Source organism: Artemia franciscana, chromosome 20, assembly GCF_032884065.1.
Source record: "Artemia franciscana chromosome 20, ASM3288406v1, whole genome shotgun sequence".
Lineage (NCBI taxonomy): Eukaryota > Metazoa > Arthropoda > Branchiopoda > Anostraca > Artemiidae > Artemia > Artemia franciscana.
The window spans coordinates 20,206,501-20,230,397 of NC_088882.1; the positions used below are offsets into that span (position 1 = coordinate 20,206,501).

General features: G+C 35.1%; 1 protein-coding gene across 1 annotated transcript; it reads left to right on the plus strand.

The window, feature by feature from the left end:
* Positions 1 to 7,638: 7,638 nt before the first annotated feature.
* LOC136039874 (fatty acid-binding protein-like) lies at positions 7,639 to 23,297 on the plus strand. The gene is made up of 4 exons (XM_065723824.1): positions 7,639 to 7,810; positions 17,197 to 17,324; positions 20,241 to 20,390; positions 23,095 to 23,297. The coding sequence occupies exons 1-4, from the start codon at positions 7,744 to 7,746 to the stop codon at positions 23,146 to 23,148; spliced, it is 399 nt and encodes a 132-aa protein (XP_065579896.1). The 5' UTR covers positions 7,639 to 7,743; the 3' UTR covers positions 23,149 to 23,297.
* Positions 23,298 to 23,897: the final 600 nt, after the last annotated feature.

The following is a 23,897-nucleotide window of genomic DNA, read 5'->3' on the forward strand; positions in this document are numbered from 1 at the left end:
ATAGCTGTTATTAGAGATGTTATTAAAGAAATATTAAAAGATATTTTTAAATCGTTTTCGTAAAATACCAGCATGCCAATTGGCAATGATGATCTAAGAGGTATCAAATGAAGGCGTCTCTCCACCACAGATAGTGAAGAAATTCAAATGCGTCACAATAATCTGTACAAGTATATATTACTTGCAACCAGTGCTTTTAGTTGCCATGCGTATGCCGTTCCATTGCGTTCAAAGAGAGGTGATGAGGTTGATAGAGCCCTTGAATCTATCTTTAAACCAGATTCATATAGAAGAATTCAAGCAGATAAGGAAAGTAAATTTGTTAATCCATATGTAAAAGAGGTTTTATTTATTAATCCACATGCAACAAGGTTTTATTGAAATATAATACAATACTCTATCATAATCATAGTCCGATAAAGACGGCATTGGCTGAAAGATTGATAAGAACAATTCGAATTTTAATCTCAAGATATTGTACACTGAAAAATACCGCTGCTTTTATTCAAGATTTAGATAAGATCACCTTGATTTATAATTAATTTCCTCACCGATCCCTGTCCAATCTTAGTCCTCTTGAAGTTAGTCACTTTAACAATCCACTTGACATTTTTCTTACAATAATCTAATGAAATTGTTGTGAAAAAGAGGAAATTTAATGTTGGTGATGCAGTTCAAATCAATCGACCAAGTAATACTTTCGAAAAGAGGAATTAGTTTTTAGTCCACTGAACTTTATAAAGTGTCAGAAGTCTTAGAGACTAAACCGATATCGTATCGTCTACGTTATATGAAAGATGAGGAGATTATGGGTAGCAAAAGTTAAAACCACTGGAATGTATCAAATTGAAAAAATATTAAAGAGTCGATTTCGCAAGGATATGAGTCAGTTACTTGTTCACTGGCTAGGATACAACTCTAATTTTAATTATTGGATTGTCCCTGAAGACGTTCACCTTGCCTAATGACTTTTATGCTACATTCATGTCAAATGTCTCTAACCCCCTATTTGATGATGTGAATAAAATAAGCGATTTTTGAAAAAAACTCTCCCCGCGATCAAATTCGAGGGAAAGTAAGAATTTGGTCTGATTGATTTTATTCCTAAAAATACATAAGATATCAATGGAAAAGATCGTACACATGATATATAACTTAGACCCGTCGACATCTCCGACAATGGTTTGGTGGTAAATTTTGACACTGATGATTACCCCTTTGCCCAAATACCCTTTGAGAAATACAATATGCATGAGCTACGTTGACGTATCAACAAAAAATTGCGAGTAAAAAAAGATGGCTTCATACTCAACGGAACAGCGGAGAATTTACATTAACAATCCAATTGAGAATGAAAGAATTTTCCTCAATAAGGATTTACGCGATGTTTTCAGTTTTAAAAATCGTATTATTAAAGTAACAAATTTCAGTGGCAAGGATTATGTTATCTATGCAGACTATGCACTCGGCTTCTCATGTGACAATTGTGTATTTCTTCATGCATCCTTTGTCTAGACGTCGAGAGCCGGTAATACCAATGTCCTCATTTTACATATTCCTGAACGAAACACCACTCACAAGCAAGCTTACCACTACAATATAAACCACACTCAATATATTCCCGTCAACACTTTGTATTTGGAGCTCTGTCAGTTAACATTAAGTAGTGAATTTGGGCGTCTTCTAGCAATAGCAAAAGGTTTGGCAGAGACTACGTGTCTTTTCGATCCTTTTAGTGAGATGGTTAATAAAAAAAATACTTTCGTTTGTCCTGATATTGATTGCTATGTTGCTACTCTTAGACCTCTACAAATGAGTCATTGAATGGACTATTAAAGGGGTGGTTCGTCAATATTAGGTGACAATCTCGGCAAATGGTTTGCTAGGTTGTTTCACCCTGCAATACCCCTTACTGGACAATATATTGCACCGGTTGCCGCGGATTTTGCATCTTCTACACTACATGATTGAAGCTCTGGGAAAGTTTTTAAGTTTTTAAGAAAATCTCAGGTTTGGCGCGCCATCCCTTGGCAAATTATTGAAATCACAATAAAGCGAAAAAATTTAAAAAGTGACTCATCACTCATATGTTTCGACTCAGGACGGAAGCGTAAAACTTCGCTCTTGTCAAAGAAGAAAAATAAACCAAGAGTACGAATTTTTAAATCGAAAAAGGATTTATTTCCTAGAAATGATATATTTACCACATAAACAATCTTATCCATCAGTCCCCTCACCTCTAAATCTTGTCAACGCGGAAAATTTTGATTTGGGTGTACATGGTTACTATGAACGATTTTATCCGCAACAACCACTCTCTGAAGACGTACGTTTTCAAATTTATTCCAGTGAAGACTATTTCAAAGACGTGACTTCCATATTTATACATTTACATGCCATTGTCAAAAAATCTATTAATGAAAAACCAAGTGTAGCCGAGGGGCTATCCTATGAAAATTGTGTACTAAAAATCTGTTTAGATAAATGAGTATCTTAATAAATGGAATATTGGCGAGCAAAAGCAACAATCTTTCAAATTATGCAAAATGTACTCATTTTATGTTGACGACTCCAATGTCCTATAGGCTAATATGAGGTTTGGCTATTATATATTAATACAAAACGGACACTGCCACTACCAAGAGACTTGGAGGTGCGACAACTTAAGATTTAAACTTGGTTTACAAAATAAATAATGAGATATTTAATATACCTTAATGGTTACTCCTCAATGTTAAGATTGATATAAAGCTACAACTTTCTCCGTCAACTTTTATTTTTCAAAAAGTGCTTGATACTGCACCTAATTCAACAGTCTATCACACCTTGGCAATACTTCATGTACAAAAAACAAGTTGTGAGTTTGTTGCTCTGGCAATTGAGAAATTAAGAGCTAGTGGAAATAATATCGAACTTCTTGCTTTATACAATCACGAATCAACGATATATTCCTACGGGTATACGTATTTACACTGATTCGTTATTTATTAACTGTGAAATGCCTGCAAAACTCGCTTTGGCATTGGTAAAAAGTGCTAGTGCCATAGGATCATGGACAAATTTTCCAGATAAAGTTGAAATGTTTTGACTTTCATCTCTTGTATGTAAAGTAAATGGAAGTCTTAGAACTCTACAATTTATCCTTAGGCAAATCCTACAGGACTTTATATGAATTGACAATACAATCTTTTGATCGAGTTTACAATTATTTGAGAATGGTATAACCGAAGAAATGTTTGCAAAAACTCGTGTTTTCATTGTGTTGGATTTGTCCGGTACTCTAGATATGAGTATTGTCCTAACTGGCAAGTGCGTTTCGAGTGTGCCTTTGCCGAACCATTGAATGAGAGCGTAGCATTAATATCGCTAAATCAATATGAAAGCTATTGGATATTCACCCCTGATGACAGTGTTCTATTAGACTTGGCACCATGAAGACAAATCAGCTAATCAAATGATTAAATTTGGATCCTTACATGTTCCAATACAAATCCTATTGCATACCCTCAGATTTCCTCGAGCATATTCAAAGTGTTAACAATAGCCTTATCATTGTTAACAGTAGCCCATCAACTGTAAAGATGAATAGGCAAAAACTTTCTTATTACAAACTTTTTAAAAACTAATTTAAAACTTTCTTGTGCAAAGTTAAAAACCTATTATTCAAAATCGGATGCTTGTTCAAGATTGATCAACCAAAAGCTTTGGTTTTCATGCACTGTCATATTTAATTTTTCGATTTCGCAGATGCACTTAGAGTGAATTTCTCAGCATATATGGTGCCAATCCTCGATTGAACGACATTCTAGTTGAAAATACTCTTTCCTACTTGCATAATATAAATTCCAATGCCCTAAGATCGAAAGGCTTTGAAAATGTTTGTAGGTATGTTTATTAATAAAACTGGTGTGTACAAAACTCCGTGTCATTTAGATTTCTTCTTCCATTTATACATAACTATCGTTAATGATACGTGGTGGCAGCTCGTCAGGATTCAACCTGTATTCATCTTGACATGCCAAGTCAGGGTCACATTTTCTACGATATAATGCAAATTCATTTTTATTATATCTCTTCTTTAAGTCAATAATATTATTTTGCATCATATTATAAAATTCACGTGTTTCAATTTGATTATTTGAAGCAGTGTTGCACTCAAAATTTGTCATATGAAGGATCACTTTCTGTAACAGTCAAATAAACGTCAGTAGGTTTATAATCTTAGTAGCCAGTGTCCTCGCAGAAATATTGTAAATACCAAACTCTCTTATTATTCCAAAAATTGAAGTAAAGATTAGGTTTTTCTTCTAAAAAAAATTTAAAACCACGACGATACCAGTCTCTTAAGAATAAACTGAAATCTTGTTTAGAGTTTTTCTGCAAACATGCCAGGTTAGTGTTTTCCCGTTGCTCATATTTATGATAGTGACAATTGGAACAAAGGAAACCTCTAGTGTGAGAGTCACAAATATCTTCAAGACAGGAATCACAGACTTTAATATGCACTGCGTACTTTCTATGCAATTTACATGGATTGCATAATCTACACTTTTCATTATAGTCATCAACAATAGGACAATTCTCACAGGATGACCAACTGTTCAACGTATGGAAACATAATGAACATATATAAAACATGTTTTCAATGATGACTTTCTCATTTCTAAAAAGAAAATGACCCGCGATCAATAAAATGAATGTCTTCTAGGGGGGAGGGGAGTAATCGAGTGATGTCACAAAATCGACTTATGTGTTGTTGCCATGCAAAATGACCGTCTAGGTAGTAGTTAAAAGCAAAACCCCAATATCATTTTGTTTTGTTTCAACTAATATGTCAATAAATTGAGTAAATGCATCTGGGCCACGACGTAAAGGTTTCATACAATAGTCCAAAGACAGGGGCTCATTTTTCATTATAACGGCAATCATGTTCTTAGTGAAGATTCTCTTCTGCACTGAAAATCTTTGAAAATTATCATCTAGAATAACCATTTTTTCAAAGTAACAAGAGTTACTATAGTTTTCTTTCCGTCCGTTTTATTCATTTTTAATTCTGACAGTATCACTACCGATTATAGACTAAGAATGAATGAGCATTCTTTCTATCTTCTCGTCACCATCCTATAGTCCGGGTCACCGATCGAGCTGGCCACTATTGGCACCTTAGAGATAGTAGCGGTAGCCAGCTATAAAATCTAACGAGAAAAACATTTTTCGAATTTTTTTTCCTACATAGCGGTTCTTGGTTCAACGAACATATCCATGGGTAAACTATCATTGGCCCTAGTAACGTGATTTTTCATTAATTCATCTTTAATTTCCTTGCTGATAGTCTCCGCTACTGCCCTTTTTATTTTACCAACGATTTCTCTGTCCATTACCACACTATTTTTACAAAGTTAACAGTTTCGGCACCTAGTCAAGATATATTGCATGACTTTGCGGTGGTACACCTGTCTTCTTTTTACGTTTCATTGAATGGTAATAGTAGGAGTATGGTGGTAAGATGTATCAAGTGGTAGTTGGTTACCGGTAGCAAGAAATTGGCCTTCGTCATCAACGAATAATTTTATGTTTGGGTTCTCTTCCAGCACTAGCTTCTCTTGTGATATTACTCTGGCATATCACCCATATAGCACTTGAATTTTTTCAGTATTCCGAATAAATTTAACTCGTTACTGTTATGACAACGCACACATGCATTTCCAATAAGATCGTCATTAGCACTTGTTTCATAATTCAAATATTTCTCTTTGTCAGCATTCACTGCTACCATAACTTTATCATAAACACACGTTTTCCTGGAATGTTTCATCTTCATTTTTTTTCAACATAAGATGTAGATGTTTATCTTTCCGATGCAGAAATAATACTGAAGCAAATCATATGATCCAGCAAGTCGGTCAAGATTACGTCACCCTCGACTCCAATTACGTAACAGACACTTGCTTCTCTTAGGGAACATTCCCTATTTTTTAACAACCACCTGAATCTTGCCCTGAGGGGGTCGCCGTTGAACTTCTGAGTTATTTTTAAATCATTGCAGGATGATCACTGTAGCGGCTATGGCTCATTCTAAAGTCATTGAGCCCCCACTACTAGGGTCATTTAATTAGAACAATAATCGACTTTTTTTGAAGTGCCGAAAAACTGTAGCAGGAAGAGCAAGGTGTTGAGCAGGGGGCAACACTTTTCAGATATGTAGTAAATCTGTTCGTTTTAAGTATTAATGTTGTTGCTTTATTTCAGTTGAAAAAACTAGTTTTTTTATATTTAATGAAGCTTAGTGACAAATATTTTTCTAAAGGCAGTTGAAAAAAGTATGTAAATTAAAGTAAAAGTGTATAAAAAGAAAAAAGTAGGTAATTACAAGAAATACACAAAACAATAGCAGAGTTACAAAAAATAAGATGCAAACTCTCAGCATTCAGTTCTGTTGAGCAATGCCGAATCATTGGACGGACATTTTGTAACAATATCGATAGTTGTGAACTTGGTTATCAAACACCAAAATCTTCAATGCCCTTAGACTCAGTGTTCGTAAAAAGTAACACATTATCAAAGTAGTTTGTTCAAAGAAAAACATTAAAACTAAGATAAAGAATATGAAATAAAATTTTTAATTCAATATTTTTAATTTAATTTGAATACAAAACCAATATATTTGACACCTTTATATGTCATAACTGTAAATAATTAAATCTTTTTCAAAGTGACAACTAGATAAATACAGCCACTCCTGGTAAAAAAAAACAAAACAATTGATGATATTACGTACAAAAAATTCCCAGTATTTCATTCAGGGGTAGCATCTCTGATTATAGTGGCTTCATATATCAGCTCATGGGTGCTCTCACAATACAAGCAAAAGTTGACGACATATTTCTACCGAAATTACCCCGCACTAAGTTGTTTTCATTGTGTTTTCCATAATTACACGAACTTCCTTGTGTACTAATAACTGTACTATTTACTAATAAACAAATACACGTCTTGGATCACCATAAAAAGCTGATTCTTTGATTTAACGTTATCAATAGTTAGGCTCTTATACATTCGTTAATGACAAAGGATTGTTATTTACTTACCATTCATTGCTATGAAGATTTTTTTTTTGGTTACTCCGACCAAATTATATAGAAAAATATTTGTGGAAAACTGGAAAGGGGTCACTAAGTCACAAATTAGAACTTATATTTCCTAATTAAGGGTCAAAATCTATTGGCTGGCAGCCAAAATTGGGTTAACACACGTTTTATCCATGGTTTTCCCTATTCTGCTCTTTTTCTTTTGGTTTACTTTATAGTCCCTAAGTTCCAAGAGGTCATGCCCCCCTTCCAGTACCCATGTCCATTATCACACCCAGGACGATAAGTTTATATCCCTTTTTCACTCCAACAAAATTATTTCTCTTCGATGCAACCTAAGAAAAAGTTTCCACTAAAACTCAGAACCCTAGACATCTGGGAGAATACCTGAAGGTGACCCCCAATTTACCTTTTTTAATACCCTCTCCACGTCCCAACAATCAAACATGTGGAGAGGGTGGAAGCGGAAAGAATAAATTAGAAGCCATATTGATTCTTCTTCCCTGGTGAAGAAGGCGGAGTCTGAAACTTATTATTATCGTACGATCCATGAGTTTGTGCGAAATTTTGTTCATTTCGTTTCAAATTGGATCATTTCCCGTTCAGAAGCCGGCCTATAGTGTGTGTAGTCGAACCAAAACGAAATATTTAAATAATGGCTGTAACTGGTAAATTTAAGTTGGTTTCAAGCGAAAATTTCGATGAATACATGAAAGCAATTGGTGAGTGAAGTTTTAGTTTTGTAAACCTGAATTTGCATAGGTTAAACTTGCTGCTCGGTTGTCGAAAACCGAAACACATTTAGGCCTATTGCGAGTCCCTAGCCTACATGACAATTGTACCTCACCCTGGGGTGCAGCTAAGGGGGGGGGATACCCCCCCCCAAAGTTCCAAGGCCGTAGAATAAGTAGTTGTAATTACTAAAAATACTTTAGCGTAATGCTGCTCCTCACTTTCAGTAGAAAAAAACTTTTCATATTTATTTTTTCATTGTTTTTTAAATAAAGCTAGAAAATCCTGCGCCCCCTCCATTGAAAGTCTTCCCCCATGAGAAGTTCCTCCATGGAAAGATCCTCCCATGTAATTCCTCCCCTCAACTCTCCCCCCAAACCAAAGATATACCCCCGAAAACGACTATACGCTTCCCAGTAACCATTACTATATGTAAACACAGGTCAAAGTTTGTAACTTGCAGCCCCTCCCACGGGGACTGCGGGGGAGTAAGTCGTCCCCAAAAACAGTTATTAGGTGTTTCGACTATGGTGAATAAAATGGCTATCTCAGAATTTTGATCCGGTGACTTTGGGGAAAAAATGAGTATGGGAGTGGGCCTAGGTGCCCTCCAATTTTTTTGGTCATTTAAAAAGGGATCTAGAACTCTTTATTTCCGTTAGAATGAGCCCTTTCGCGACTTTCTCACTGAGTCGATACGATCATCCCTGGGAAAAAAAACAAACAAAAAACAAATAAACACGCATCCGTGATTTATCTTCTGGCAAAAAAAATGCGAAATTCCACATTTTTGTAGATAGGGGCTTGAAAATTCTATAACAGGGTTCTCTGATACGCTGAATCTGATGGTGTGATTTTCGTTAATATCGTATGACTTTTAGGGGGTGTTTCCGGCTATTTTCTAAAATGAGGCAAATTTTCTCAGGCTCGTAATTTTTGATGGGTAAGACTAATCTTGATGAAACTTATATATTTAAAATCAGTATTAAAATGTGATTCTTTTGATGTAACTATTGGTATTTAAATTCCATTTTCTAGGGTTTTGGTTACTATTGAGCCAGGTCGCTCCTTACTACAGTTCGTTATCACGAACTGTTTGGTAGGAGTTAAACATTTTTGCCCTAAAGACTATTTCAAACTGCTAGAAGCTAATAATGAGCTAAATATTTTCGGTGTTGTATTCCAGTTGAAATCCCATATTGAATTATTCCCGCTTCTTCGTCAGTTAATGATAATACTAGATATTCCTTGAGCTTCAAACCAAGTTCATTTAATTTTTCGCGTACTACTTTATCAGTTTTTTTTATATCTATTAACCAAGCAAAATATGTGAGTGTAAGTGACCAAAAATTATCTTTTGGTCGAACATAGATATTTCTAAGAACATTCTCCAAGAACGGATGACCAAGGAATCAAAATACAGCGCTAGACTGGCAACCACAGTGATCCCATGATTGAGGTGGATCGAGAATTACCATCAGGTGCACTTACCGCAATGATTTACAAAACCTCTAAATCCTCTTCCAGCCTCAATGAACGTCAGTGCAGCAAACCAGTGGAATTCCTGGAAGCTCTTTGACGCCCTTAGCGCCTTTAAAGGTACAGATGGAAGTAAGATCTAAGACTTGAGTCAATAAATGCCCGGTTACAAAGAAACAGCACATGCCTATTTGAACTAATCAAAGGTTGCATTACATTTGCGAACACATGCATTACACGTGCGAAGCTTCACTCGTTACTTCTACATTCACATTTCAATTACCTACAAGGTCCTTTTTAATGCCTGTTCTTACTCCATTCAGGAGTAAGACTTACTTCACTCGTTACTTCTACATTCAGGTTTCAGTTACCTTCAAGTTCTTTTTTAATGCCTGTTCTTACTCCATTCAGGGACGATCTACCTTTCCTTTGATCCCAAACGGATGGCTGAAAAGTATGATTTTTGCTAATCTATCATTTACCTGTGAAACGTAATCTAGCCATCTTAACCTTTATTTGATCATCCCTAAAAAGTGTGGTTGAACCATAAAACAGTTTTTGGTGCTAGTTAATTATTCAGGACACTTCCAAGAAGTGAAGTTAGGTCAATCCTAATGAAACATACCAAAATATAATGAAAACATAATACTTTATTAACAAAATTATGGGAACTTCAGCTGACAATTATGGAAAGCAGGCCGCCCAGAATGAATTATATCAAATACCTAACCTAACCCTTAGCCACCCTTATATATTAAAAATTTAATTAAAATATACTTGCAGTGTAATTTTTCTCACTGAAAATTAGCAAATCAAAACCAATTACAGAGAGGCGAGCCGACCTTTCGAAGCGTCCACGTTTCAGAGCCTCATTTGACAACTACCTTAGCTGGTCAACATACTGGATCGAATCAGTAGAAGCTTAATTTTTTTTTGACTTTTTCCTTCTGACAGTAATTATGTTATTTTTCTCCATTTTGATTTACGCGTTCGAAAAACCGATAAGAGAAGCCAAAATTTAGTTGGCGGGGTTTTTGTGTAGTCAGCCATATGGCAGATGTCAACTTCGGTAATGCCAATTTGCGTCTTATCTTTGGAATTTCGTGTTTCTATGCTCAGATGCTCTGTATGTTTTTTAGTCGTTTTATTTTTTAAGAGTTAATCATTTTTCCGAGATAAAAAGGTCTCAATCATTTTCTGAGAAACATAATTATTTAGGGCTCGTCCTCAAGAAGTATATTTTTGTTGCTAGGCTAGAAATTAAAACACTTCTTTTTTTTTCTATTGTTCAGTATATTTTCGGAAACGTATGGCAGAATAATTTTTTTTACTCTTTTGCTCTCTAGCTTCTAATTTCTTATTTTTTGTAAATTCTGGTTTTAATTTTCGTACAGCTCGGTTCATAATATCCTTAAAGACCATTTAAATAAATAATGCTTGCTGCTTTTGCTGTTTTAATACCTCTTAAAATTTCAGTTTCTTAGTCTGTCTGTTGATTTATTTTTGTTTTCTTCTAGGAAATTTCAAATATTGCGTAGAAGTAAGGTAATTCTTAATTTTGTGTCAGTTACCTCCTGCTTAAAATTATCAAATTGACATTTAATTAATTTCGGGTGTGGATATTGATACTATAAGGGATATTGACACCATATTTGAGAGGGATTAAATTCTTAAAAATTTTTCTTTGGAAGAAAAGATAAGGCAACGTTCATATTTCTAAAAAAGAGCCGAAATTATTCTTCAATATGAAGACGACCATGGAATGCGTCATTAGTCGCTATTTGCTTTGAAAAATAAAGTTGTCAGTTCAAATGTTTAACTAGGCAACAGTTAGCCTAAATAATACGACTGTAGTTATCATTGGCTGTATTTGTTGCTTTCTACTGTTTTTTTGCAGGTAACCCTTAAAATTAAAGAGAGGGGGTAGAACGGATGGCACCCCTCCTATGTATATAATAAATATTTTTGTTTGTTTTCAGCTTTTAACTTTATTTTTTGTTGAAAAAATTTGTTTTAAAATTTAATTTTTTGTCTGTTTTTATTTGACGCCCATCCGCTATTAACAAATCTTTAAATTTTCTGCTACAAGGGGGGGGGGTCATCACCTCTTGCTTTTTACGTTAAAATCGGACTCACCTATCACATTATCTCGATTCTAAAAGTGTTCATTTTAGTTCACTTGTTTTGAAGGATAAATTATTATTTTTAAAAAGTGCAACTTTTTGCGCAAACAGGGGTTGGTAGATTTGTTATTCCAGTAGTATCATGGATAATTCTTCCTCATCTTTAAAGTCTTAATTTGAAAATGACTTGTGTTTTGAAATATGCTTTATATATATATATATATATATATATATATATATATATATATATATACTATGCATGCTGTAATGGAAGAGCTAAATTTTAGCATAAAAAAGTCTTCCGTGTTCAGTTAGCAAAAAGTACAGCAACTGTAAGGTGTAATAGTTAATCTAATTTTAAGGTAATTTTGCTCCTTTAAGCATTAAAGGAGCTAATTGTTTATTTTTACAAAGAAAGGAAAGATCAATTTTATAGTTGCGATTACTAATGACCCGGGTCGCTCAAACGCGACCCTTTTTTTTTTAAGTGTTCGATCAATATTTGATAGGTTTTGATTGTAAGTGTTATCAGTTGTTTTTTCTTTATATTATATTGTAGCGTACTCCTCATTTTTTGAGGGAAATAAAGAAAATAAAAAAATAAATAAATAAAACATTATTATGCCTCGAAATTCAGAGATGCTTGGGAAAGATTCCCCCCATCTCCTCCTTGTTGACCAGAAACCTCTCATGGAAACTAGGAAAATTTGAACCTTAAAGGAGCACTCTTTGAACTCTTCCTCCCTGGAAGAATCATCATAAACCACCCCCTAATAATAGGTGGGCAACCATGCAATATTATGCATAAATGAACTAAGTCTCAAACAATAATATCTTGTTATTTGAAGCCTGCAAACAACTACTTTTAATAACCGAAGATAATTTCTGTTTTTTTTTTTTTTAAGTTTTAATTGTTGAATGACTATTTCTACTCGTTTGAGGTTTTCATTTCGCTTTTTAAGTTCCTAGAATTTTTTTTTTTTGGAGGGGAGGTTTTACAGTTCGATACAAGAGAAAACCAATGCGAAAGCATTTAAAGAAAACGATTATCTGCTTCAATTGATGTGAGTGAAAATGAAGCGAGAACACAGCCATAGTTGACATTAGGATACGATACCTCTTATGGAATTGCTAATCAATCATCATTTTCACAATTTTAATAGCTTTACAAGTTTTCAAATGCGAAGTTTAAACAATCCCTTCAGCATATTTTTTTTTAGTCCAAAATTTGCTTCCTGAGCTGATTTTTTTCTTGGCTTGTACAAATTCCTTATACTTTGCGAAATTCAATATTTTTTTTTCGGGCCTGTTGCCAAGTAGAATTTTCCCAGATCTTGTCGAAATGCAGTAATTATATATCATAGATCTTTATCGTATTTCATTCGCGGGAACCTGAATGTGAAGATTCCACTGTGATAAGTATTGAATGAGTAAAAAAAATAATATTGATCGGTTTGATACAAACCAGTCGGATGTTCATTTACGAATGGGAGCAAGAGCTTTAATTGAATTAAATAAAAAAAAACAAGTTTTTTTTAACTGAAAGTAAGGAGCAGGATTAACACTCAAAACGAACAGAAAGTACTCCGTATATGAAAGGGGCTGTTCCCTCCTCAACGCCCCGCTCTTTACACACAAGTTCGACTCTTTCTCTCAACTCTACTTTTTAAAACAGTAAAATAATTTAGCGTAAAGAGCGGGATGTTAAGGAGGGAACAGCCCCCTTCATATACGGAGTAATTTTTGGTCGTTTTAAGTTTTAATTTCGCTCCTTACTTTCAGTTAAAAAATGGTTTTTTTTTATTTAATTTCTGAACGTTTTTGAAATAATGCATGTTTTGATTTTGACTCACCGCACATGAGTAATTAAAACGAAATTTTCATATTAATTTATATTTATGGCTAAACGGCTTTCTCCAATTTTCGGGTTATTTAAAAAGACGACTAGAACTTTTAGTTTCTTACGAACGTTTTTATTAGTAAAAATATACGTAACTTCCGAATTAAGTTTTGTAACGAACTTCTATATTCGTATGTTTTTATTACGTATGTGAGGGGGTTCACCCCCTCGTCAATACCTCGCTGTTTAGACTTAATTTTAAATTTTGTCGCAATTCCTTAAGAATGACCCCTGAATCACAAAGGCCGTAGAATAAATAGTTGAAATTAACAAAATTACTTTAGCGTAAAGAGCGAGGTATTAGGTAACATTGTTTTTTAAAAAAAATACTAAAAAATCCTGCGCCCCCTTCATGGAAATTTTCTTCCCCCATGACAAATTCCTCCAAAGAAAGTTCCCACCGCATAATACCCCCTCCCTCCAACAAAAAAAATCTGTACACTTCCCAATAACCATTACTATGTGTAAACACTGGTCAAAGTTTGTAACTTCCAGCCCCTCCCACGGCGACTGTGGGGGAGTAAGGTGCCCCCCATTATTAGGCTTTTCGACTATGTTAAATAAAATGGCTATCTCAGAATTTTGATCCGGTGACTTTGGGGAAAAACGAGCGTGGGAGGGGGCCTAGATGCCCTCCAGTTTTTTGGCCACTTAAAAAGGGCACTAGAACTTTCAGTTTCCGTTAGAATGAGTCCTCACACGACATTCTAGGACCACTGGATCGATACGATCACCCCTGGGAAAAAAACAACATAAAATCAAACAAATAAACGCACATCCGTGATCCGTCTTGGGGCAAAAAATGCAAATTCCACATTTTTGTAGATAGGAGCCTGAAACATCTACTTTACGGTTGTCTGATACGCTGAATCTGATGGTGTGACTCGTTAAGATTCTTTGACTTTTAAGGGGTTTTCCCCCCATTTTCTAAAATAAGGCAAATTTCCTCAGGCTCGTAACTTTTGATGAGTAAGTCTAAATTTCATGAAACTTATATATTTAAAATCAGCATTAAAATGTAATTATTTTTGATATAACTGTTGTTGTAAAAATTCTGTTTTTTAGAGTTTCGGTTACTATTGAGCCGGGTCGCTCCTTACTACAGTTCGTTACCACGAACTGTTTGATAAATAGAAAGAAACAAGTATTTTTAACTGGAAGTAAGGAGCAACACTAAAACTTAAGGAACAGAAATTATTGTCTATATGAGGGGGGTTGCTCCTCCACAACACCGGGCTAGTGACGTAAAAGTTTTGTATTACATAAAAAAACTTCTTATTGTTGTAATTAAACGAACGTAGTGTTTACGGAATCTTTCTTAAAGAATTGGGACACAATTCAAACTTTAGCCTAAAGATTGTGGAGGAGTAACCCCCCTGATATACGCAATAATTTCTGTTCGGTTTAAGGTTTAATGTTGCTCCTTACTTTCTGTTGAAAAAAAACTATTAAAAAAAAATTAATTTCTGTTCATTTTTTAAATAATACCAGGAAATCTGGCTACTCCTCCACGGAACCCCCCCCCCCCAATGATTTATTCTCTAGACAATTCAATCTTGAGGAAAATTTACCCTGGAAAATTACCTTTGACATCCCCAAGTGTTAAATGAGTTGGCAATGAGAAAGCAAGACATAAGAAGAATTTCGTATCTTCCCCAAAGAGGGAAAGAAGACTGGAAAGTAAAAATTCTAAGAAAGCCAATCGATTTTGTATGGTCTAAAACTTTTTATTGGAGATTTACAGTTCACCGCTTGAAATCTAAGGGAAAATGTATTTTAGCTACAATATCGTAGATAATCATGAGGGAGCTCACTTGAACGAAAACTAATATTTCTAGCATCCTTTTTAAGCCATAAAAGAGATTGGGCCGCAACAAAGTGGCTTTTTCTGCACTATAAAAATTTTTGCTAAATGGGGCCACAATGCCTGCGAATGGAAATTCTGAGATAACCAATCGACTGAACAGTTTTAAAGCAGTAGGCTATATAAAGTTGAGCCTACCCTAACTCCCCTTTCCTCGAAATCTCAAGTTTTATTTTAGGTTTTTCCTTTTAATTTGTAATTTGTGCTCCAGGGAATGCTTTTCAATGCTAGGGTTGTCACTCTTAGCATGAAAGTGCTATTTTGGCACTATCTCATAATGTGTATCACTGTCGCACGTGCTCAGGGTTGCCACCTGTAGTACGAAAGTGTTATTTTAGCACTATTACAGTCACTTTTTACTGTAGCACTGAAAATCGCTGTGTAGTACGGAAATTTGGGCAATTACAGCACTTTAGGAACTGACCGTTGTGGCAACCCAGCTGAACGCACGGTTCAGTTTTCTGAAGTATTTACCAATGCTTGTTTCCCCTACAACGGACACTGAACTTTGCAATTTGTCAAACAGCCTGGTTTTCCTGTTTGTCAGCTCTACGAGCTCTATTATTCATGTGTATGTGTACAAGCGACTCTTGGAGGATAAAAAATGGTAAATATCAAGCAGTTCGTGGTAACGAATTGTAGTAAGGAGCGTAAGCAGCTCAATAGTAACCGAAACTCTAAAAAATGGGATTTTGATACCAGTAGTTACATCAAAAGAACTGCATTTTAATGCTGATTTTAAATATATAAGTTTCATCAAGATTAGTCTTACCCATCAAAAGTTACGAGCAAACATCACCGGGGAAGTCCGAAAAAATCACTGATAGGATACTATTTATCCTGAATAAACCGCTTTCAGGACAAACTGTCTTTTTATATTTAAAGAAAGCAGTTGATCTACGTGAAGCTTTCAGGGATTTTAAGAGATTAATGTTAGAGCTAATTCCAGAATTTTTTTTTAAAACTAGTCCCTACTATTTCGTTTAAAATGTAGAAGAAATATCTCCTGAAAAGTCATCGTTTAAATAAAGGATAGATGCTGGATGTTCGAATTCGAAATACGAAACTTCTTTTTTCTCTTCATCCTTTTTAATTAACTGTGTCCTATTTTGCCATTTTAAAAATTAAAACAAAACCTCCTCGCCTGCATGTGGAGGAAGAAGGGAAGTAAACAATTCTTCCGAAAATCTCCGTAAAGGGCCACTCAACGATATATTACTAATACTGAGTTAGCTAGCGCTATTTTAAGCCTATCAGAATTTTGCGTAGAATCTTTAAACTTATCAGAAAATCCTACGAAATGTCTCCATGGCTTTCATTAACGCTAGCTGAATTCATATTAGTAAAATCCTATTGTGAATGGGCCGTAAGGAATACAAACATAAGTATTAGCGGTACTTTTTGCTGAAGTTTACCCGGCATTATACATCAACTACATGACTGAACCTTACCTGCTGAATTAAAATATTATGTCACTCACGTACAATACGTAATGAATGATTGGAGTTCCTTGCGACTTTCTCAAAGATACTGGTGATGAAATAGACAAGGCTCTGTGACAAAGAATGTAAGACTGAATCCAAAGCTGCAAGTGTCATTTTGAAACTCAGGATTTAGTTAAATATAGGTTCCCAAATTTTTCGGATCTATTGACTTTTTGTTCTTATACCTTAGTTTAGACAAATGGTAACTAAGTATGCACTGTATTCATAAGAAACCTGTAGACCTTTAATACCGATGGAAGACAGATAAGTTGGGCGAAATATTTCTAAGACTTCACTAAGGGAAGATAACCCCCAGTATGGGAGCCATGGAGTCAGATTATACCAAACTCTTTTATTCTCCTCCTTTTCTAAGTGCCAACACTTAATTAATTTTTTTTTGCTTTTTACTTATCTGATGCTTTCGAGATTTTATCGAGTAAAAGAAACGTGATTCAGCTCATTTAAACTTAGTATAGCTGTTTTTTCCCTTCCAACAAATACACGTCTTATATCTAAAATATTACAGGTGTTGGTTTCGCCACAAGGAAAATCGCCAACTCCCTCTCTCCAACCGTTGAGATTAGCGTTAACGAAGAAGGCGAATACACACTCAAAACGTCATCTACCTTCAAGACCAGCGAAATCAAATTCAAGGTATTTATTTCTAAGAATTTTCACGGGAAGGAGATACCTAAAGCCCCCTTCCTTCAGAAAAGAACATCCTCAACTTTCTTCCGCTACATTTTTACCGCTGAATTACAGACTTGTCATTTGTTCCCTAAAAGAGTGATTTCCCTCATTTACGAGGGCGACACTTTTCCTTCTGAGTTCTGAGTTCTTTATTTAACAATAAAATTCATAAACAAACATAAACAAACAAAAATAAACATAATAAACAAACATAGACAAAGTTACGAAGTAAAAAGAAAAAAAAAGAATAAATATTTCCACGTGAGATTTGAAGTCACATCGTTGCAGAATAAAAAAAAGGACTACAATGTGCTTATGTAAGAGTATGGATTAATGGCGGTTAAGTTTCACAATTCGAGCAATTAAAAGGAACAAGATTTCAACGATGAACATCGACTGACTATCTCAAAGTTTTCAGTCGACCACACGTTGGCGCCTATCGGACCAAAATAGTTGTTTAACTGCAGAAGCAGCCCAACCGCCACTTTGTATGGTCCTGGTCCTGGTATCTTTCGTTATTAAGCAAGGAAACTAGACATAAAAGTTAGCTTCTAAATTAGCCATTTTTACTCTCTCTATGCATGCTTGCTTACTTGCAGCAGGACCAGGTGTTTCCACCTGACTTAGCATCTGAAATTCAGACGTTATGCGAGGATTTGTTTTACCGTAAGCTCCCCAGACTCATAAATTTATCTATGACTATTTGTCTATAAGATTGGCCCTTGAAGGGGGGGAGGACATAACTGCCATCAATGGTAAAATTCCGTATTCCTTGGTTTTCAGGATGGGTTTTCGATTTGCCGCTATTTTCAAAGACATCATGCTTCTTACTCAAATTATCAATATTTGGTTTGGAAGAATGACTTGTCGAATGCCCCCTTCCCCAGATTTTCTAGCTGTTCGCCAAGCTACGCAGTAGAACTCAATAGGCCCTCCTTTTCATCTATAAACATTAATTCTTTAGACTTTCTTGCATAGAAAAGAATGGTTGTTCCTAGACTCTAAAAGTGGATGCTTATTTTCAATTTATTGTAGCCAAATACCGATATTTACATGTGAACAGGAACTCCTTATATTTTGATGTTTGGTCAGCTACGTTTCTAAACACACAAGTCCGACTAGATATGTGCCTGAACCCCGCTTCGCGGAGTTGCTTTGTGGACTCGTTTCAGCCATGCTTATTACTTTGAGGGGCTTGTGACTCAGACAAGACACTGTGCCTCTTTATCGTACCATGTAACTTGAGTTTTTCCCGCTAAATTTTTTGCATAGATCGATAGATAGATTTATTCACATGAGAGCCCAATTGGTCCATAGTGACATACACAAAACAAACGAAGAAATCCAACTACAAAAATGGACTGAAAAGACATTAAAACTAATTATTTAAGAAAATCATCACGATACATCATACCTACCCGGACGAACTTTCTAATATTATTAATATTTAAGTAACGCGTACTTCTCAACATTTCCAAAATCCAATCTCTCCCTCCGACCCCCTACCAAATATTTCCAAGCGCAACTCCCTCAACTCCACACATTTCCCTAGAAAATGATGCAAAGACTGCCATCTCTTAACACATAGGGCAACTGTAAGTACTATCCCTCAATCTATTTCTCCCTAAATTTATTTCTACGTTCTCCAAGAGGCATAAAATTCCCCCTTACATTACCCATTTGAAATCTTCCGCAGCCAATCTCATTTTTAGGTAAATTATATGAATATAAATTTTTTTCCCCAAACATGTAGAGAATAGGTACTTTTGTATGACCATTGTGGTTATTCACTATTTAGTGTGGTTTTCTCTAGCTAAAGAGGATTACAAGGCTCTCGTATTGAAGATAAGGAGGGCTTTTTTCTCCTAGGTTTAATTTCAACTCAGTCTCACCTACAACAACCCCGTCCCTCTAACAAGAGCGCCACGTATGTCCCCTTAACTACATCAATGGCCAACTGTTGACTAAGATTGACAGCTGCACTTGGAAGGAAGTTTTTGGAAATCTCCAAGACTAGTCTGAAGGATTTGGACCTAAAAGCGGGCGTAACATTTATTATTTTTTTTGGCCAAATCTTTGTTTTTCATTTTGACTTTCCCAGCTGCATTACATTCACTGATTGAATACTTCTGTGTGAAGACACATTTCCACTTGTTTACTCATCCGTTTCCCCGGTTGTAAACAAGTTGTTCAGTATCGTGCCTTAGGTCATTTCAGAACATCGGTTCTAATTTCTTAGTGTGTAATCGGGGCAAAGTATTGACGCTGGAATTTTGAATTGATTCACGTGCTGTAATAAAAATGTAAAAGAAGGATTTATAATGAGTTGGCTATAGTCAGCGAAGAAAAGGTAAAGAGCAACCAATTCCACAAACACTTTATGGGTATCTAACTGGCCCGAAACGGACCACTTGGAGGCATTTCTTCCATCCCTTGGGCCAGTACAACCTGACACTAAGCCAAGTTGACTATTCAATTTTGCAATTGGTTTGGCAGTTCAAATAGGAAGATAAAAATCAAAAGCTCATAATTCTATGTATGGTAATAAGTAGTCAAAAAAGGAACCTGCTAACTGCTTGTAATTGCAAAAATCCTTTTAAAATCAAATTTAAATCGAATTATGTTTCGGGTAAAAAAGGATAGTGGAAATTTAAACTAATATCTTCAAGTATTACTACAAAACAAGAAAAAGTTCTATATTAAGGCCCATTTGAACTGGGCTTGTTTCTAATTAACCAAGCTTAAATGTTCTGAGGAAGAGCTGTTTAAAGTCACTAAAAATGTTGTTAAGTCCTCTTTTAAATTTATGAAATCTGACAGTGTTCCATAAAGCTCAGCTGATTTACAACTTTTGTTTGACGTACTTCATCTTTTTTCCAGCTTGGTGAGGAATTTGACGAGGAAAGACAAGACGGCAAAAAGGTCAAAAGTACAGTCACAAAGGAAGGAAATAAATTGACTCATGTTATGAAGGCTGATGACAAACCCTCCACTATTACCCGTGAAGTTAATGGGGATGAAATGAAAACTGTAAGTAGTCTATATCTAACAATTTTAATTTGATCAGTATTAATATTTACTTCATTTCTGAGTTGTTTAATAGTACTAGGTACCTACTCTGGTCTTATTCAGTGGCGTCAATTAGGGGGGAGGGCATGATGACGTTCCCTTTCGATTCTACCTTCCCTTAGATTTTGAAAATACCTTTATTTTGTATTTTTCATTGAAAAATGGCTTCTTTGGTATTGTTATTAAAAAAGTTGATTTGAAAGCACCCCATTCCCTACATTTTGAAAATATATCTGATAATATATGGCTGCAGAGGGATGCACTATATATTACTCATGCACCTTGTTGTTTGCATGCAATTATGGCACTTATCTCAGAAGTATGAAAATGTCAGATACAACCTTTGGTCGTGACAGTGATGATTTCAATTGTTTAACCTCCCACATATCCAAGAAGTGGTAGTATATCCGATAGAGGTTTAAAGTAACTTACCCTGGGTTCCCACTGATGGGATTTCACGCAAAAACGGCCGTTTTTGCGTGATCTGTTGAATTTCGTGAACCGTCATAGCGGTTCAACGGCTGCGTTCAAATATTTCTACTGAGCCGTTAAAAATCGAATCCGTTATTTTAAATTGAAAGCATTGTAGAAACATAAATTGCAAGTAACTGACAAACTAAACATGTTTATCAAAAGATTTCCGATAATATGAGGATTCTGTCCTTTCAATACAAAATTTTAAAAGGCTAGTCCTGGAGGGATTTTAAAAGAAAATGAGCGAAGGAGATAATATTTATACTTTTCCTTAGGCATAGTTAGCCAAGGCTATTACAGGTTAGCCCTTTGAATATTTTTTTTGGCTTCTAGAATTTGACTTAGCCTACTCCTATGCATATGCTTTTTAAATATATCATAGTATCTTTGCACTTCAACGGCTGTAGGGAACCGTTTCTGTGTGAACATTTTGACTTAGCCTACTCCTATGCATATGCTTTTTAAATATATCATAGTATATACCATATAAATATAACATTTTTGCGATTTTCCCGCGTCCGCTATCCGTTAGCCGTTTTGTGTTAAAAAAAATCGCACCAGTGGGAACCAAAGCTTAGTCGCAAGGGCCACAAGTATCAAACACCTTTAGTATATCTAAAAACACTGAAATAACTTTGAAACTATTCTCAAAGCCTTCATTCGTTGTGGTTGCCAGGAATGAGATAGCATCCTCCGCGGAATGACCTCTTTGAAATGAAAACTAATTCATACAAAAGAAAATCGATTCATACAAAAGAAAAACTATCTAGTGAAAAATATTTTCTGATAGGCTTTGGTTCAGAAATAATAAATATTATTCAGATTTATAGCAGTAAGGATAACAATTTATTGTCAAAAAACCACAGACAAAATCAATCGGTAGCACACCAGAAGCGTCGCTTGCGAGGCTGTGTTACTAATAAAAGAGAACAAAAGAAGAAAGAACAAAAAAATTATATTCTACTGTATAAATAATAAGAGGGCGAAACCGTTTGCCGAAAAAATATTTACATAAATATTTTTAACACAATGAAACTAAATAGTATCGTGATCCCGAAACAAACAAAAATTGATATATTTATTATCATTTTTAAAGGATAGTTTGTAATTATGAAACAAAATTCTTAGGATTCCAAACAAGAGCCTGAAACCCCTAAAAAATGATGTGAAATCGTTCATCCATTCCTCTGTGACGGAGGACCAAGAATAAACAGACATATTTATAGAAGAAATTTACCTAAAAATGGGATTGGCTCCGGATGATTTGAAACGGGTAATGTATGTAAGGGAGAATTTTATGACTCTTGGAGAACGTAGGAAATATTTAGGGAAAAATAGATTGAGGGATGGTCCTTACAGTTGCCCTATGTGTGGAGAGATAGATGAGTCTTTGCATCATTTTCTGGGGATTGTAGGGAGTTGAGGGAGCTGCGCTTGGAAATATTTGGTTGGGAGGTTGGGAGGAGGGATTGGATTTTGGAAATTTTGAGAAGTAGGTGTTACTTAAGTATAATATTGGAAAGTTCGTCCGGGTAGCTATGAAGTATCGTGATGTTTTCTTAAATAATTAGTTTAATGTCTTTTCAGTCTATGTTTGTTGCTGTATTTTTTTTAGCTTGTTTTGTGTATGTCACCATGGCCCAATTGGGCTTTCGTGTGAATAGATCTATCTATCTATCTATCTATATGAAAGTTGAATAAACATAATCTTTCTCACTTTTCTCACCAATTGCTTTATAGTTTTCAATGGCTGTCAGGTTTCAGATAGAATGAAAACTTGGCTTTCCAAGAATGCAAAAATATGTGCATTTTTATGTTTAGTAATGTCAAGATCATAATAATAATAAAATTTTAATGTATGGTTAATTTGTATGTTATGTATAATGAGTGTCGGTTCGACCAAATAAATAAAATTACATGAAAGCTAAATGTACTTCACCGGTACATACGAAGGATTTTTTTTTTCAGGCTGGGGTATTTAGGGGGAGGGGAGATATAAAATTTGCAGAAACAATAGAAACAGCTGTGCTGGATTAGAAACTTAGGAGAATGAAAAAAAACCACCAAGATCCCGGAACGAACGAGGGTGCGGTTGGTGGGGTTGTGCCACCCCCTGGATGTTTCAAAACTTACAAAATAAGTTGAATTATATCGTATTACTTTTCACAAATATTGTCATTTCTTTTTGCAGATACTCACTGTTGATGATGTCGTTTGCACTCGGCTGTACAAACGAGTTGACTGATTAGAAGTTCATAACTCTAACTGCCTCTGTTCTACAGAATCTGTACGAAGTTAAATGATTTTTTTTTGTACTTCAAGTTCCACGTTTTGTTCTGTGATTTTGGGAAGCAGCCCATTTTTCAGCTTTTAGAAATAAAAATCCTTTGGTGATGTTTGGTTCACACTTTAAAGGCCACAAGGGGGTCGAAATAATAGAGTGGACTCCTAAACACTATTTCGTCGTATTTTTCGGATAAAATTCTTTTAGTTAGTCATAAGTAATGGTACCACTACTATTACAAAGCCGTCACCCAATCAAGTCAGGTGATGCTGACACACAGGTGGTCACTCTTCCCTCCGAAGCTGGTCTAACTACTTTTGGAACAAAGTCTTTGACTGAGGAAATGGCCATGCCCCCTTAGCAATTCTGGAATAATTCAAGTACCGATCAATTTTGATCCATTTCATTCATAAAGAGTAGCTTTTTGCACATCTTTTGCTAAACTTATGCAACAAATTTCAACCCTTTGATAATTGTTCTATCCATTTCAAGTGCTAAGATTGGGTTCCGGCCTGGAACAAACTGCCACTTTGATACAGTATTGCATCGTAAATTTGCCAAGGATTGTCATATTATGATGCTGATAAAAATCTACCAATTTCGTTTTGGGACCCGAATTTTAAACTTTTGGAAATAATGTTAACAGTTTAAAGAATTGACTATCTTGAAATAGGGGGTATTATTGTATTTTCTTTTTCGAATTTATTTAA